Consider the following 19842-nt stretch of genomic DNA (forward strand, 5'->3'; position numbering starts at 1 on the left):
TTATCATTCATCGAAATTCTACCCGAAAGAGCTGTCAAATCGAAAACCAATAATATACGTAAAAAAACACGTATAAACCACTGATAATTCTGAGTGTTTAAGGGTAAGGAATAAGGGTCTTAGGAATAAGTATTAAAGCTGGTGCTGACCATACCATTTGACGTGCGATCTTTTGTTTATGTTAAGGGGTTTTAGTATTTTTCGTGACGGTTGTTTTTACTTCTAAAGAGTCTACGTTCAAAATGACCGTGCGGTTGGTTGTTTTCGAACAGAGTACAACTATAATACAACTTAAGATAGAATATAATTGCTCTGCAGTAGCTAAAGATATTTTGACAAAGTTTACTACATCACATATAGCTTTTTTACGTAGGGAAGCCTTTTAATATTACGTCGGTGTTGCGTCTGAGTGTAATTAGTGACAATTTAACATTTAGTTTTCCAACGTAGGCCTTTACTTTAGATAAGCATCATATTTCATCAAGATGTAATGCAGGTCCCTTACATGTATTAGAAAGAAACATGTTGTACACGGAGTGCTCCCATCATAACCACTGCACGGCCATTTATTCTACACCACTGTTGGTAAAGGCTACTCCTTCTCAAAGAACTCCTGAGTGAGTGGTATATGCGTGAGTTGGTCGTACGTGTAAGTGTCGAAGAATCGTTGCGTGACGTTCATGGCGTAGTCGATGGCGTAGTCCAGGATCGGTCCGCCAAATTCCTGTGCAACCAGTTGCGAGTTCGAGTTCAATACTTGTAGGACGTTAGCACCTGTAATTCATTTGTTGTTTTAATTCGTGTAATATACACATTCTGTAAATGGTGAAGTGCTTCTTTTTGATAATTGTAATGTTAGAGATACGCTAGGTATGTAATATGACCCAGTAGCATGCGTAGGCGGATCCTGAGTCGTCTCTCTATGGCGGTGGGATTGACCGCTGGGTTTTAGTGGGTATACAGGAGTCCCACATAACCGCTTGCTGTACCCCCGATGCGAGTGGTAGGCGTAAAGCATTTCCCACTTCCCAGCGTAAAAAAGGAGGTAATTAATTTATGTTGCTATTATATTACCTACCCATTGTGTATGGCGAATAAAGTGACTTATGAACAATATTTTTATATCGTGTTCTTAGTAATTATCGCGATCAACCTAATTTTTCGCGATTATTACACATTGAAAATGTAACTATTTTTTCGGATCAGCAGGTCGATTCAGAACCTTATGATAACTCTGTTGTCGACCGATTCGATTAGATATCGTACGATTTTAAATGTTTATTGAATTGATTAAAGGACTGGTAACTGTAAAGGTACTAACTGGGTGATAATCTTTTATAGACGGCGTTACGACTAAAAAGTGGTTGAAAAACCAAATACAAAGACACGACGCAAGCACATAGAAAAATTAGTGAGGTCCGCTGGTTCGTTCCGTGGCTTAGTTGGTATAGCGTCTGGCACGGTAAGCTAGAAGACGTCAGTTCGAATCCGGCCGGATCGAAGAAGTTTTTTCTTTGATCTTTCTTTCTTTCTTTAATAATTATCGTACGATTTCTTTTCATTTTTATTCACAATAACCAACTATCGAATTCGAAACCGAACCGAAGTGACGTCTCACCCGTACGATTACTCGAACTTCTCGACCGGCAAAGGCTACAAACGTTATTCAGAACACAGTTATCGAATGAGTACCGAACGTCCTATTGTTTACAAAGCAAGAATGTATTATGGAAATCTTTATTTATTTAAAAAAAAAATTGGATTTCGTTCAATTTTATTAATTTATTTTAGTGCAAGACTAATGCATTCCTATATTTTAGGCCATTAAAGTCTTAAAAATGTATATAAAAGGATTTTAATTTTTCTTATAATCTATTTCACCGACTAACTCCGTAAATGCTGTTGGATAAAGATATCGTATCCGAATCGAACGTTGTAACTCGAATGTTCTGAATAGCTCGGAAAGCGCCCTTCGATTCGAGAACGATATCCAATCGAATGATTCGGTTAAATATCGAAGAGTTCTGAATCGGGGGCCAGGGGGTCTACTCTCGTTCTCTGTCCGACATCAGCCTGAAACAGTTGCGAAATTAACAGACGCACGATGCGAATGAAGCTTCATACTTAACATTGTCTTTAAATTTGGTCGAGTATTACTTTATTGGAAATACTTGTTTCGGGTGGATGTCAGACGGAGAACGAGTGAATCGCGTATATTTGCTTTTTTAAACAAAAACCAACGTATACTTTTAAACTTTCGCGTTGCATGGTACTAACATTTGGAAACGGGAAGAAACGCGTTTACATACGAATAGCAGTCAGCCCGTGACCACGGCCAGTGCAACCTGCCCGAAACGTCGGGAATCTAGGTAGGTGTGAAAAATTCCTATTTGTGTGTAACGCGTTTATTCCCGTGTCCAAATGTTAAAAACCAACGTTTCGGCCTCAGTATGGTCCGTCGGAGAAGACGAAGTCATCAACCAGTCACTTAGGTCTAATATTAATGCAAACCACCTTATTCTGAACTATAGTTCCAAAAGTTAGTAATTTAAATATCTTATTCTTATTTATTATTTTTATCAAATTTGTAATATGTGCAAAATATATGTAAATTGGAAACGCGATTAAACTCGCGATAAAGCGCGATCCGTAAAAATAGTTTTATTTCTAAATATACATATTTGTAATATCTATCTACATACATAACGACATATATACCTATATATATGTATGTACGTATGTATGTGTATATTGTTAGACGAGATTTAGGAAAGCCTAGATATTCTGTGTACTTACTAATTTCAGCGCTGCCTCTAAAGAGATTTGTGAGATTAAGTTTGAGATCGGTGCCATAGTCAGCTTTGTACTTATACGAGTTGATTTTGTAGTGTCCGTCGCCCTTGTCGTTTTTCACCACCTTCTCCAGCACTTCGAGACGTATTCGTTGATTCCCTACGAAAAAAATATCGGGTTTAAAGTAACGGAACTATTACTACTTAAATTAAAACATACTTCTGAAATGAGCATTTTCGTTACATCTCGAATACTAATAATAGTTTAATACTGCCTCTGTTGCCGAACAGTTACCATGCTGATCTGCTACGCAGAAGTCCCGGGTTCGATTCTCTAAATAGCTTTTAAATAGGTAGAAGGTAGCTTCTAAATAGGTAGAAACCGATCATCGTGCATTAATACGTCTTGCGTCCTACAGCCTATTCGTAAATTAAAACAAGTTAAGCCATGTAGGCATTTTGATCCCGCGGCACAAGAAAGTGCGTAATATGTAAATGCGTTTAAGTGCCAATGCCACTTTTTAATTTTGTTTTAAACGGCAAAGCAATGTGTCCCAGGGGCCGCAGGTCGTGATCTTACCAGAGTTTCTTTTATGGGCAGTTGGCAAGTCAATTACCCTAGGGCACCTATTACTTACCTATTACTAACGCTGTACCTTGCCGAGGTGACCGATTTTTAGTTCACATGATCTGCTAATGATCACATAGTTTTAAAAACAAACATGCAAAAAAGTTTTAAATTCAACTTAATATTTTTAATACGAAATTTGAATACAAAGTATTTTTTACAACCACTTAAGAAAAAATAAGTTGTTCTATGAAAAAGAAGGGGCATAAAAATACTATTTGTCTCAATCTGCGCCGCCATATTGGGAGGCATTACATAAGGATGGTCTTGGCCTTCTGGTTTAATCAGTGACTCATCCTATAACCGGAAAACACACCGACATAAATGGATAGCAAAGAGGAGATTGTAGAGGAACGACATCCCTATGTCGTATGTGAAAGCCGGATAGTTGCCCCACTTTTAGAAAAAGCTCTATTATAAAATAGTATGTACTTAATAAGAAAAATGCTACATGTATATCAAAATATAGGTCTTTGAACTATAATAGTAGCCTATTTTTGTGCACATATTTATTAATGGTTTTGAGTAATTCCTGTTTTATTTGACCTCTCAAAAAGAGGATAGTTGCCTACTCTGGCGGATAGTCGCCTAAAGGAAATAATACTTCAGAGGATACTTGCCTTGTGCGGGGATAGATGCCTCACAATGTTTATTTTAAATAAAAACAAATTTATATCAATTAACGTAATCAGTCTTTATTATTTACTGCAATCTTTTGTTAAGAACTAATCAACATTATTAATTTTTTGTTTTAAAACTATGAAAATATAACAAAAATAACCTCCAAATCTTAAATTAGTTACTTGTTATTAATACAAAATTATTATTTAGCTTAAAAATATAACAATATGGCAATCAACTTTGGCATTAGCATTAGTTAATATTAGTCATCACAAGTAAGGGTTTTCATCTTTCCACATCTCATGCAATTGTTTTCGAATGTTGTACAAGTTTCATGCAACCACATTCGACATATCTGACATTGAATCCAATCTGATTTCGATTTAGTAAAATTGTAATTCTCGAAACATTCTACGCAATAATCATTATCAGAATTTTGTTTATTTATATTTTTTATTTTTAAATTAGCATTTTCGACTTTTATTTTCTTTTCAGTATCTCTCGATCTTGATTTGGTTGGTAGTCCTTTGGTGGCTTTTCCTTTGAGTGATTTCGGAATAATATATATATTTTCTTCATTTTCACTGTCAGAACTGTAAATTTGTATTCTTCTCTTCCTTAAAGCTCTTCTTTCGGTCAGTTTAATATAATCTGTGTTACCTAGAAATGAAGACATAAAAAGTTAACCATTTATTTCATTTTATTTAATAAGTCATTCAAAAAAATATCTAACACGGGTGGGCCTTGAACCCACAACCTCAATATTTATTTTATTCAAGCTTAATTATAGCCACAAAGAGTTAAAAAACATAAAAAGAAAAAAATCTCCCTTTGCTCGTAAAATAATTTATAGTTGCGGATAGTTGCCCCAGGGCGACTAGTTTCTAGGGCGACTATCCTTTTTGATACGGATACTTGCCCTTTTTATTTGGAAAAAAAATTTAGCAATAAAATGTTATAAATAGTGTAATGTAAACTCTAATGCACGCAACGAAACAAAAAGTTGACTGAAAAGACAATCAGTAATAAAAATATTCAATAGAAATTACTTACCAATATAGTTTCAACGCCTATCGAAGTTTCGCCGCGGAAGATTTTCGCTCACACGGACAAAACGCGTGCGTCTAAACTGACGGTTGATGTGGCACTGAGGTCTGCGGGAGGGGTACTTACAATTGTAGTAGCTCGCTACTGCCACCAAACGCCCGTAACATAGTTAATTCGAAACCGTGGCAAGTATCCCCGTGGCGCAACTATCCGGATTTTACCCTACCTGTAGCGAGCGATTTAAAAATGAACCCCAAATTGGACAAAAACCATTAAAAGCATTCGCACTACTCACTCGAAAGCTATTTACTACAGAGACTTTGTGCCAGCACTAATTAACCTGCAGGTATCATGCCATGGTGCTTAGAAAGTCACCGTAGGGCGGTGATTGGTCAGCTTGAAGTTTTATTTTACATTAGCGGGAGCCCGCGTCTTTGTCTGCGTAGAATAAGTACTTTGAGTAGCCTATTGTACTATACCACAGAGATCTAAATAAAATTATTTAGATTTCTGTGTGGGTACTATACTAATTTTCGTAGTTTTATTGGTTCTCAATACAAACTTTATCCCCTATTCCACCCTCAAAAGTAAGTTATATCTTTCTCCTAGGTCCCATCTATCTTTATACCAAAATTCATCGAAATTTATTCGGCCCGCAAACAGCCGAATAAATTTCGATAAACGTGAAAACTTAGCAGATCCTTTAGCATTTATATTTGTTCGAATTGTTTATTTATTGAATATTATGATTGTCGCGTCCAGCCTTCAGCAGGATGACCACCTCCGATGCGAGCAGATAACTTCTAGCTGTATGTTACCACGTGATGTTACCACGATATTCATATTTTTTTTGTGAAAATACTCCACTAGTTTGCACAAAGAAAATCTAATTCGATCTGACTATATAGGGAATATATAGGTTATCTTTTTAAAATTTACTGATTGCTAATGGTACAGTTAAGTTGATCTTTTTCTTCTTAGCGTGTCGACTCTGATGTTTACACTTGTGAGGACTGGTACTTAACGACTGACACAGTATTATCAGTGGCGTTGTACAGGTCCTCGCGTGTGCAGATGTACGGACAAGCAGGGCACGTCAAAAGATGTGCCATTGTCTGGGAAAAGCCACCACACTCACATGCGCTATAACCCCACCTGTGCATGCTCTCCCTGCTTGAGTGAGGTGCTCCGACAGCGGAGGTTTTGGGGGTTGATTTCCGGTAGGACCAATTTGGGAAATGAATTACTCTGAATTGGTTTTGGTTTGGGTGTTCTGGAGTGAATTCCATTGCTCTGGTACTCACAGTACAAAGAATTCCCTGGTTTGAGACCAGGCAATTGGTGTGGTTGTGTGGCACATAATATATTATTTTTATTAAGGTACATAATATGTTTCGTTTCATTACAATGTTTTATATACTGTTCTGCGATAGTGTTATTGGAGCTAACTGAGTGACGTCATTCTACATCAGCATGACTGCAGCCATAAAATAGCGGATGTCACCAAAAGGCTTAAACAGATTAGGTTGAGATCCATACCTCTTTATTCCATGTTTTTATCAATATAAGAAAGAAGGAAAGCAATATTTAATTGGCTATTCACAATAATATTTCAAACACATAAGTAGTTTTAGTTCAAAGAAAAAAATTAAATGAAACTAAATATACAATAACACCCGAAAAAACTTGTAGGCTCTGTTTTGCGCTGGGCAATGCAATAATGCGATTTTCAGTTGGAGCCTAAGAGAAGATATATAGATGGTTTTAAGAAAACATGAATTGTGTAGTCATTTATAATAACAAATAAATAATACTACAATTTTAAATTAGATGGAAATTGTCACCGTTTATCTGTCGCATTATCGTTATTTCCTTTATTTTTTTAAGGAAAATAAGATAATAGACGTTAAGTCCTACGGACAAGTGATAAAAGTAATAGGAACTACATGAAACAAATTATGTGAATATATGTGAAACTCTATGGAGTTATAACGGAGTTATATACAGGAGAGTTCCTGAAAGCTATATGAAAAAAGTTATCGACTATTTTCATTTGTAGAATCTTTAAACCTCTCTCCTGAAAATTTATCATTATAGATAAGGCCTTATTATATCAAGGGTATGTATTAAGGCTGTAGCTCTCACCTACCCCGATGGGCAAAAGGAGGTGAAGAGTATATATGTATGTATGTTAAGACGTTCTAGTGTAACCACACCGAGGTCATTGCACTAAATCACATATTCCACTGCTGAGCACTGTTTTGTTCCTATCTACCGACTCGAGAATAGGGTATTCCGGAGAGATACCGGACTAGCCGGCAAGACCAGGGTACAGCGGGCGTCCGGGCCAAGCCCGCCGCCAGTGGACCGCCTTCACGAGCGTCTCTGGTGGACACGGACCTGGGTATGAACTCGCTGGAGTTTGTGATGACCTGTAGAGACGGACATACCTAAGTAATGTGGCCGGGTCGTCTATCTCGTGCGAGTCTAACGCGTCTTAGAAGTGGTCCGACACCTATGAACAGATTTGGTAGTGGACTTTAGAGTCGACGGCTTAGCGGTGGCATCCGCTAGTTGTGCAATGCACAACGGAAAGTGAGCGAGCTTACAGCTTGGATACCTATCTGGAAAATAGGGAGCGGTTCACTCGAGGCACTAGCCTCTTGAGAACCGGATGAAGGTCAGTGACAACGGTCTGTGACAGCCCTGTACACTGGCTGATACGGGGTCAGAATCTGAACTTAGAAGGGAAGGTTATAGTGCCCTTCCCGCATAACCAAGAGGTTGATACGTTACGGAGGTTCACTATAATCAAAACAGATATGCGAGCTACTGTGCAATAACGAGAATTTCTTTGCGAGATTATGTAAAGAGTAAATAAAAAAGTAGGTACTAAATGCTTACAGATTTTAATCTTCGCGTTACCATCGGTGTCCAGGTTGAAAAGCAGCAGTCGACCTTGCAGGCTGTAGTGGCCCTTGATTGTGAAGTTGCAGTGCAGCTCGAAGATAAATGTGCGTTTCTCGCGCCGCGACCTATCACATAACAGCTTATATAACAGTACTTATGACTATAAACACAGAACAATAAATATAATAGAAGTGGTTAGTTAGCGTCTGACGCGTGCTAACTATAGGGTCTCCAAAGACCTATCTGAGGTCAGGCCGCCATTTTCGCTTTGTATGGTATGGTTGTGTCATTCTTTCGTGCAAATTCTCTAAAATTCTAGAAAAATGCCTTATTGTGCTGTTTTGGAGTGCAAGAGTGATAGTCGCACCAAAAATATGACTCGTGGTGGTATTCCATATCATCGGATAGTCTTATTTTAATAAATTTTCAATTTTTTGTTGCAAGAAACGAAAGTAAAGCTTACACCCCTGCAATATGGTCGCTTCTTGTTGAAAGAACTTAATTAATAACTCCAATTCATTGTCGTTAATTAAATGTTCTTTAATATAAAATATATTTCTGATTTAGCAGTTAGGTGTATCAAAGTAGCTCCTCGTGTAGGAGGCTCTGAATTAGATTTCCATGGGAATTTGAATCACTGAAATGTTTACGATTTCTATGCAAATCATGTTTTAGCTCGTCACGGTCTTGGAGACACATAGTGTCCTTAACAATATTGGTATTTTCTTTTTTGTTAAATTACGGGCGAATACACAATTGCGCTTAGAGCGGTTACACACGGCGACATTTAGCAGCGATGCAAACAAAAAAAAAGGTAAAGACCCAAATGAAAATATACATATTATAGAGACGTGGATTTACAAAAAAATACAATAGCAAACCTGTACGCTTTAACGTAGTTTTTGACCTTGAATTTTCGCCAAACCATTGTAACGTAACGTGTATTCATAGTGCGCAAGTAACGTTACGAAATGTTCAAATTTCACTCTAGCGAGCTCATAAACTAAGTACATTAGATCATGCAGTAATGACGTTATTGACTTTGAAGTAAATGTTATTTTTGTAAAAAGTGAGTACATATACTTTACGCCATTTTTTTACCATACCAAGTGCCACTTGCTACAGTCACACATCTTTAGCCTCATCAACACGCAACAGTGAATTCATATTATATGCTCGGTTAAGGTTACACTTGAACTGGCCTTTCGTTAAGACGTCATCAATTTTGGTCTTGGTAAGTTCGTCTTAGTCGGCCCTTAACAACTTGCCTACACACGCTCGCCTTAATATATCTGTTTTGTCAATCTTGTTAAAAATAGAAATCAGTAAATTCGAAATATAGCGGAAGTGCAAAACTAACGAAAATTTGTATTTAGACACCGCGTGCACTGCTGACAAAATTGTCTTCAATATTTCTGTTTAAAGATTAATATTAGTCACTAATATAAAACAAATTGTGTATACTGCAGACCAATAATAAGTAACACATCCTGCGTGCGATGTGGTAGATTCCGAAATATAAAAGCGAAATTCTGTGTAATAGACTTTCTGCATTTCGCGTCTCAACTCGAAAGTGCAACTCTCAACGTCTTTTTCTTTCTTATAGCATGAACAGAAAGCTTTTTCGGACCGGATTAGTGCTATTTCGTGTCAATAAGTGTGGTGACACTCTAACAGAGTAGAGGGACGCGCTATTTCAATTCCAAATATTAAACTTTACCTATATAGAAAGTGGCAAACGTCAAAAATGTCTTCCTTCTATGTACAAAATATAGAAAGGAGTAAAGGCTGGTTGATGGAATAACGTGGACACAGTCGCACTATTTTAGTTTAATCGTGAGGATTTAGGCCACCGTTCGTGCGTCCGTCCGCCACGCTGATAATGACAGCTAAAAGAGCTATAAGTTATTTATCTAGTAAATATGTATAGCATGTGTGTATATTTTGTGACAAATAAATAATTTATCTGTCTATCTAAGAGCGAAAACTTTACATGTTACCAATATTGAGTATGCTCTTTACGAATGAGAAAAGTAAGGCACTACCTACCGAGTCGACTGTATGTCTGTCGTTGCCATAGATTTAGTATATAGATATACTAAATCTATGGTCGTTGCAGTGTCAAGTGTCATATTCGTATGTATAGGTATCGTACGCATAGCTACTTACGAAACTTTATCTGGTACACAAGTGCTGAGACCTATAAGCTTTCCATTGTGGAAGGTCATTTTTAGGTTGCCAGGAAGGTTCATACTGATGTTTCTGTCCAGGAGGAGGGGATCCAGACTTGGGATACCAGCTTCTGGGATGCCTTTGACGATCCCGGGTAATGCATCAAGGGTTGCTTTGGTGAAGCACTCGTCTGTGAGTTCAGCACAGGGGTGGATAAAGTCCGCTGAGAAAATAAATAATAATTGAAACTCCATTTCACGTTTACAGTTTAGGAGGTATTAAGTGTTATAAATCTATAAGTCGAATTTTATGAAGGTGAATCTTTACGTTACTTATTCACATAATATAAAATTCTCAGACAAAAGAATCAGTTCTTTTTTTATAATATCAAGTGACGGGGCGAACAAGTCGTGCGCCTGATAATAAAGTTGCAGTGCCTCTCAGAGCTTTAAATCGCAAAGATCTGAGGGGCACTGTCACTGCGCCCTTCTCCCTGAGACATAAGTTGACAAGTCCCATGGGCCTGTAATTTCACCAGCACCCTTACCCTTCAAAACCGAAAAACCGTAATGCTGATATTACTGCTTGGCGACAGAAGGTGGTTGTACTTCCCTGGACGAACTCTTTCACAAGGAGCTCTCCTACTACTAATATCAGTATAAAGCCAGTATAAAGATTTTCGACAAAAGAGAATTTCGGCAGCTCGGTAACTTGACCTACGGTGCAGCGTGGTCGTGGGTTCAAGTCCCACCGGGTCTGAGATATTATACCTACATGTGTTAATATCGTAGATTTACATCTATGGTTCTTTTTTTTTCCATACTCAAGGTTCATATGGACCCCGGTAGGACACTGCAAGTTTTAAAAATTTGAGAAAGGAATTCACATTGCAATAATAAGCTGCAGGCAGTTTTAATTCATTATTATTTTTTTGTTTATTTGGGTCAATAATGATAAGAAACTCGAATGCACTATGCGGGCGGCGGCGCAGCACTATTGACGTCTCGAATCGATACTCTGTGTCTCTCTGTAGGTAATCTAAATAAATAAATCCACTTCTCTCATAATATTTTTTTTTGCAGTAAATATGTAGTGACCATGTCACCAACACCGTTAACCACTACTTACTTTTTTTTAATTAATAATTTTGGCTTGGATACAAGTCCTTTGAGCCATGTCTTCATTTAATTATGTTTCTGTAAATATGGCCGCCACAAAGAGGATAGGCAATTTGATACTGATTGACTTGGATTGACTCGGGATTCCTTAGAACGGGCCGATACGGGTATTTTAGTTCAAGATTCGTATAATTTTCGCATTTTAATCTTCGATTAAGGCACAATAGCACTATCCTATTCCACTTTAAACTAGATTTCACAAAATAATTGAAAGTCAAAATAAAAATGACACTTTTCCCTCCAAAAGGTCCACAGCGAATCCCACTACTTACTACAAAAAACTAAGAAGTAGTGATGCATTTGAATAATAAACAATTAAAGGAAAGATAATAGTAAAAACATAGTATGTACAGATGACAGCACATCAAGCTATACATTGACGGATCTTGCTCCGTTGCTTTGGAGGCGATATTTGAACAATAATGTACCTACAGCTTCATGTGCTGTTGGCTGTACAATTCAAACCAATAAAACATTTGATTTAAAAAAAAAGAATTACTACATACACATGGTGTCATACATATTACAAGTAATATTGTATGATATAAGAGGTTCTAAGGCTAATAAAGAAAAAAAAAGAACAATTAAATAGTAAATAATATCACAAATTGTTAATCAAGTCCATTACTAACTTTTTAAACGCACCAATTCGCGTAATTTATACATTTTATGTAACTTTAACTCTGAAGATAATGCATCGTATCAACTGGCAATACCGCCTCGGAAATAGCCTAGAAGTTTTGCAAAATAGGAATATTACTTGTATTTACTAACGCAAGATCACTGCGAAATTGTGGCGTGCGCAACGTCACGTGCTCACGTCATGTATAGCAAAATTGCACTTGCCTACCTTTACCTGTATTTCCATGGTTTTCTTCTAAGCTATTTATGTCTATACTAACGAGATATTGCATTCAATAAAATATGTAAAAGTATAATGGGAACATAAACTGAATTATGTTTATTTGTATATAATATGGCACTCCAATAATTAAACCTTACAATTATTGATCCACCTTTGGAAATATCATTTTTATAAAAGTTTTATTTCCCTAAACAATCAACGAATAGTTGATGGAAAGAAGTAACATTTTTGTGCAATATTTTAGTTGCAGTTGTTTGTTTGAATGTTTTAGTGAAAGGCCGTTTTAGTCAAAATAAACCCGTATAGCCCAATTCCGGTGGCTTCAGCTGGTACTTATATCTTTTTAACAACGCTAATAAGAGTGCATACAACAAGGAAAACCGGGTTATTAAAAAAATGTTAGAGATAAATGAGTCAAATGGTTACAATGTTCATTGCCATTAAATAGTTTGTAAATACAAAGTTTCATTACGCGTGTTACCTTTAAATAACAATAACACTATTTATTTATCAGTTGATCGAAAATAACTAAATATAAATAAAAAAGGAAAGAGCGAGAAGAGAGAGAAAACAAAGGTGTTCGTTTCGTGAATTCATAAAAGTACTCAAAATTTTCACATAGCCCATTTGTTTGTGTCAGTTTGGATGTTTCGCGAAATATAGAACTATTTCGGTTGGTGTACCATTACACTGTTGAAATACACGCGCATGCGTATTGCAATCGCGTTGCCGGCTTGAGTGCCGCGCTTGCGACCCACTTGCCGCGCGCAATCGGTTTGCACATCGATTAGAACACGTCGGGCGACATATATATTATATTATGTATATAAATAAATATTATACGACTATGTTGTGGTTTAGCAGGAGAATCAGATCACACAATACTAAAGTTTTACGTGTTATGTGCACTTAATATTTACATATCTCCACAACCAAAACAACATGTTTAAAGTAGGCGACTCATTATATATATATATACTCAGTCATTTAAGCAAGTACTTAAAATTTCAGTCGTTTATATCAAAATAAACTTTAAATTTGAAAAGAATAAGGCTGCATTTTCAACATTACAACTGAGGTACATTCTAAAGTAGGAAAACAGATAGCAATGCAGTAATGTTGAAGTCACAGTTACGAAACTGTTCCATTAAAAGATCATAATATTTACGTACAAATACATACACACAGAGAAAAATTTTCAAATTGTAATAAGTAATTTCTTATTGCCCATGAAGGGCACTTATTTGTGGACATGAAATATTATTGCATATGACGTTTATTGTTACTTTCAAACTTACAACAGTAACGCAGCTCAATTTTTTTTTATTCGCAATTGCTTATTAATTACATATATTATTATTAATTAAACAAACAATTAAAATTTGTATTTATATGGCTTTACAACGTACTATGTACTTAGACTCATTAGTAGGTATTAATCAAAATTTGTAGTACTAGGTATATAAAAAAAAATTAAAATTTATGACGAATGATTACGGAAATGAAAAAAAATTAAAATTAAAATATTTGGAAACTTACGCAACGGCACGAGTTCCAAGCTTCCATGCCACCACAAACAAGACACTAATAACAAACTCGCGTACCTGAACATTTTTTTTTTTATTAATCTTAAGTCCGTATTAGTGCGATAATGCCGAGGTGCGTTTAGCGAATGGCGCCTCGCTTCCACCGTGTGTCTTACGGATATTTAATTTTGAGCTGTAATTAAACACTTCAAGGACTCAAAGGCAGTTTTCATAAGTCTTATTGCATTTGCACATTGGATGTTGTGAACGTCCGAAGAAAAAGTTAGTGTGTCATGGATTTTTGTGAATACACGTACGCGAGCTCGTAATTGATATTTGCGATCCCTGTTTTTACTGTCTGTTTTATGTAAATTTTTTCATCGAATACCTGCTGATTGATTGCTATCAGGTTAAGTTAACAATTTACCACAATCATTTTGAAGTGAATTTTTTTATAAAATTAAATATCTACTAAGATATTTAATTCTATAAAATATAAAAGTGAATTTTTTTTATAGAATTAATCTTACCTTATTAATCTTAGTAGATATTTAATTCTATAAAAAAATTCACAGCAATGAGCTCCTTGTGAAAGAGTTCGTCCAGGCAAGTACTGCCACCTACTTATTTCTGCCGCCAAGCAGTAATGTGAGCATTGCTGTGCTCCGGGTTTGAAGGGTACTGGTGAAATTACAGGCACATGGGACTTATTAATTTCTGTCTCAGCGAGACGGGCGCAGTGGCAGTGCTCCTCAGATTATTGCGATTTGAAGCTCTGAGTGGCACTGCAACTGTTATGGACGGGTGTGTCGGTTAGTACCAGATATTATATAAAAAATCACTAAGCATAATAATTTTATTAAATTAATTATATTAAATAGAACTACATAGGTCTTAATTTATTCTAGTTATTGAACTTTTAATCTATGGCGTGTGGTTCTGTCGCAACCAGAAAAATGACACATCACCAACATACAATTTCATGCAACACGCTCTAGTCTTCACAGTACAATATTATGTTTGTTTTTCTAGCACATAGTATGTAGAATTTGACTATCAGAACACTGCAGAGTTGCATGTTGTGATAAATAATTAATTAGTAGCAGTAGAGCCTCTTGCGCAAGAGTCCAGGGAAGGACAGAGCAGGAAGAACTTATTTCTGTCGCCAAGTAGTAATGTGAGCAATTACTGCGTTCTGGTTTTGAAGAGTGATGGTGCTGGTGAAATTACAGGCACACGGGACTTTTCAATTTACGTCAGAGGGTGACGGGCGCGTTGGCAGTGCCCGTCAGATCTTTGCGATTTAATAATCTGAACGGCACTGCAACTGTTATGGACAGGCGTGTTGCTTACCACCAGGCGCACGACTTGTTCGTCTCGTCACTTGTTATCATAAAAAAATAAATAATCTCTCTATATATGATATTATTTTCTTGTCTTACTACTAGGATACACAAAAACTAAATTTGATTTGTCCAAAATTACGATCCACAATGACAACTTTTCAGTAGAGAGGTTTAAAGTGTTTTGTATTATTTTTCAATGTTTTTGCTGTGTTTTTTGTTTTCGTACGACTTCCTGTCGTGCTAGCTCTACAGATGTGATTGTGAACGTCAGTGAATGTGCGTAGAATTATATTTTGCTATTGCGTTTCTCCCATATTTGTGTTTTGTCGCTTTCTTCACTCCATTCCGCTATAGTCCACACCGTCCACTTCAAGGAGAATTATAAAATTTCACATATGTTATATAATTTGTTTTATGTAATTCATATTACTTATTTAGGTACTATTACGTAATAAAAGCATAAATTGACGTATGGTCACATCTGGCGTCATGTGGTGGTACGATATAAGGATACTTTATTATAAACGTGAATATCTCCTCCATTTCCTCCTATTTTGTGATTGTTCATGATACATTTATGAGATTTCGTATATTAGTAAAAAATGTACCTATACAGCATGTAAAAGGATCCAGAGTGGACCTCAAAATTTATTCTTGTTCTTTTGACAATTTCGATTCTTTTGTACTCTCGTTTGTTTCACAACTACCACAAAGGCACATACTGCTCTTATTGATAACATAAAGATATAATAGACTCTCATTTTGTATTTGGTATAGGACGATGCGACCGCAACCTCCTCGAAAGCCTTGGTTTGACGGTGCAGGACTCTTTAGGGAATCTCTTTTTCAGCATTTGGAGTCACGTCTGGTTGCATTCCACTAAATAAATTTTATCACTTAATAGATTAAAGCCTCAACCCTCTACGATTATTGCAAAAGAATAGAAGACCTGATCCATCTGTTACTGGAGTGTGACCACACTAGGGCCACAAGAGTGCGATTTGGAATTGAGGAGATTGGACGTAATGGAGGTATAAATATTGTTCTGTTAAACCCCTTACAGAAAAAAGTCAAAAAGATTTATACTTATGTAATCTATTGCATCAAATCTAAAAATAACTAACTAACTGACCCTAATTGACCATACAATTTGAGCTTCCCTGTATTCCCTATAAACACCATATAGTAAAGAGTTAAAGACCTTGTTAAAAGTTTTAAAAAAACTCTCATTTTACGTGATATATGCACTGCAATGATATAAGTAGTTGTAAGGCAATTTTGCTTTCAGTCTACTGGAAAATAACGAGCAATTTGATGAAATGAAAGCAGTAGTCGTCCTCACACTCTGGTACTCCCTGAGAGATAGGAAGTAGCCTAGAGATAAGTTAACTGAGCCTTAACACGAGTGGGTTACGTTCGTCATTATGCGAGTAAATACACGATACTATCTGGATACGACCTTACTAAAAAATACAACATCTTATTATTAGAAATCACCCTCTAGTTTAATTTTCCGTTAGTTTAAGAATGCTATGCAATGCCACGACTTAGGTGCACTCATCTATAGGTAAGCTATACCAAATTGTCCTTTTTAAATGGGGTAAAGCAGAATATTCAAAGATTTTCTTGTCAGATATAAAACTTTACGTGTGGTTACTGTTGATTTAGTTTTAATATGTGACTAAATAAAATCTTTGTTATTGTTAGCTACGTCATTAGCTCGTCATTAAACTCTTGCACAAAATAAATAAAATTGACATTGTGTTATTTTTGTGTAAAAAATTATGTTACCAAGTCATTTCACATGTTTCACCTTTTTTGTTCAACACTTATTTTATTGTTTTATGTCGTTAAAAAAAACAAGGCTTACAAAAACCTTACAGCTCAATTTTAAAAAGTTCTCTGTTTGTGAATAAATGTGAACAAATTTGAAAATTTCGTTTCGGAATTTCCATTCATGAACTTATCTTTCGGCGACCTCGGTGGCCCAAACGCTTCGGACCAATTTGGAAGGTCTTTTCTAAATTGGTTTTAGATTGTATATTCTGGGTGATGCCGCGGAGTGAATTCAATTGCTCTTGTGTGGTTGTCTGGTCATGTTGATTCGTATCATTTATTATCTTACTGTTTGTACGATATGTTTTTGAATTGTCTAATTTGCATACATTTATTGAAAGGTAATATTTCTTTTTTAAATTACATTCTGTTGGAGATTTAAATAAAACCCGGCATTGAAAAGGTTGAATCCACAAAAAATAAGGAAAAATCTCGTGGCTAGTTTTTTCGTGGTAACTTATTTTAACAATTCAGTAGCATTTTACGTAAAATTACTCGTCTATTCCCCGTAGTTCCATGTACTCAGTTCCACGTAACGTTACTTATTGCTGCGTTTATTATTTGATGGTTACAATAAATAGTTATCCTATGTGTTCAGTCAAGGTTAGGGAGCTATTGGTTAAAGAAGACGATAAATAAAGATTTACCTTATTGAACTTTAATTTAAAAAAAAAACACAATTAACACAATACGAAGTCGAACAAAGATAGTATAATAATACTATGTAGTACAGAAATGTAACATAAGTATATTTCTGAATTGGGTGATTTCCTCAAGTTGCAGCACAAAAGTTGTTTCATATTCATTGTAATTTCATTATTTACAGCTTCATGATATTCTAAAGACTCAAGACAATACGCAAGGAGGTCTAATTATGTGCAACGAGATAAAACTTTAAACATTGTTACTGCAGGATATTGTTCTGTTGGCGACAATGTCTATCAACGTTAAACATATTTTCTTTAAACTATACACTTCGCCTTCACAATATCCAACTTTAAATGAACGTAAACCATGTGCCGTGTAAATCCTACGAGTGAGGTCCTTTGATGTATTCAAAGGCAAATGATGTGGTAACTAGCAACCCGCAACAGACCTTGACACGAACACGTCATTGTGTACACAGTACAGTCAGGTACGAAAACAGCGTGGCCTCAGACGTGGCTTATGACTGCGACGCGATAGTCGTAGTAAAACCATCTTGCGTCATTCTCTAAACATTGGTTCCACACGTGTGTTAGACGGTCTGAATCTAATAACGACTTTGTGACCAACAACGTTTCACGTAGTGGAGGGTTGGGCTATTTAGTTTTTAAACGTTTTACGCAGTAAGGAGCTAATAGGTATTTGAGTTATTAAAAGTATGTTTCAAAAAGTTGATATTTTATTACAGCTCATTTTAATTATGATTACAAAAACTGTTACACTACACAATTTACAGTTAAGTCATTTGCTAACAAAATTTTATAGAAACTGACTGTACTTTACCTATCGCCTTGAGTAATTTTTTGAGTCGACATTGTTTTCTTATTTCGTTTGGTTTTCAATGACAAAAATAAACGTTATTACTGTATAAGCATGGGAAATTTCAGTATTATGTACGAGTTATTTGATAATTTTCGTACATTAATTCACGGTCAGCTATTTACAATATAAAGAAGTGTTTATTACATTTCCGACACTAGAACTATAATATAAATTAATATGAGCAAGTAGGGCAACTCCCGCCTGGCGCGTAAATGCCTGCACTTCACTCGGAACGTAGAGCTGTTAAATTATTATTTTAGTTGTACCTGCAACATGGAAACATAATTTGAAAAGATAAGGCGTTCATCACAGTATTCTCGTGCTATATTGAAATAACCTTTGTTAAATGCAGTAGGTATTTTTGTATTGGTATTTTTCTACCAGGATCTCGGATTTGTGCCTTCATAATGGATATGATTATGAAATAGAAATGAAATGTTGAACAATTTGAATTTGAGGCAATCTTGTTTAAACCACCACAAACACACATAGAGAAACATATATACTTTTTGATGTCGTTTTTTAAACCCCGCTTCAATTCTATAAGGAATGACCCGTGAGACAACTCGCTCTATGCAACGCGAGTGCACTGCAAGAGTAAGCGAATAACGCGTCCGTACACGGTGCGCGACGGGCGTGCACACATATAGGCCGCGTTGCTGCGTTGGTTGGAGTTAAATTATACTATGCTAGAACGACTACATTGTAGATTTTTTTGTTTTATTTTTCATAATATCAAGTGATGGGACGAACAAGTCGTGCGCCTGGTAAGCTTCACGCCTGTCCATAGCAGTTGCAGTGCCACTCAGCGCTTTAAATCGCAAAGATCTAAGGAGTACAGCCACTGCGCTCGTCACCCTGAGATATAAGTTGACAAGTCCCATGTGCCATTTAATTCCACGCTCACAGATTGCTCACGAAGTTTTCCTTCAACTGTGGGGATTAGTGTGCGAAATACAATTTCCAACAATAATTTGTGATAATGAGCTTGAAATGAGCGGAACGAGTATTGGTGATTGAGCAAAGTTTACAAATTAGCAACAATAGCCGCAGCCGACGACGAGTTCAACAATGATGAAAAAGGTGTTCACACGGTGGTCAAGCAGAGGCACGAATCACAAAGGAAATAAATGCATTGAGCCAGTGTTAACAAATTAAGCCAGTTCCATTCACAATACGTGCCCAATGATCTGATAAAATGGCTCTTAATTTGAATCAACAATGGTATGTCGATTCCAAAATCATACTTCGACATCCTGAAGTTCCTTTTATCCAATCAGTTTGTGTTGTTACATGAAAGGGAGATACTTTACGAATCGCCTGATGCATAATTTGCGGCTCACGATTTATTATAATCTTTCTACTAATATGTTGTTTGACTTTTGATGAGTATG

General features: G+C 36.2%; 1 protein-coding gene across 1 annotated transcript; it reads right to left on the reverse strand.

Annotated features, from left to right (window-relative positions):
- Positions 1-227: 227 nt before the first annotated feature.
- LOC113238792 (protein takeout-like) lies at positions 228-13871 on the reverse strand. The gene is made up of 5 exons (XM_026475632.1): positions 13753-13871; positions 10168-10393; positions 7993-8123; positions 2797-2952; positions 228-774 (listed from the first exon to the last, which is right to left on the reverse strand). The coding sequence occupies exons 1-5, from the start codon at positions 13823-13825 to the stop codon at positions 593-595; spliced, it is 768 nt and encodes a 255-aa protein (XP_026331417.1). The 5' UTR covers positions 13826-13871; the 3' UTR covers positions 228-592.
- Between the last annotated feature and the right edge of the window lie 5971 nt (positions 13872-19842).

This window comes from Hyposmocoma kahamanoa, unplaced genomic scaffold (assembly GCF_003589595.1).
Source record: "Hyposmocoma kahamanoa isolate Upper Pololo Valley unplaced genomic scaffold, ASM358959v1 98263, whole genome shotgun sequence".
Lineage (NCBI taxonomy): Eukaryota > Metazoa > Arthropoda > Insecta > Lepidoptera > Cosmopterigidae > Hyposmocoma > Hyposmocoma kahamanoa.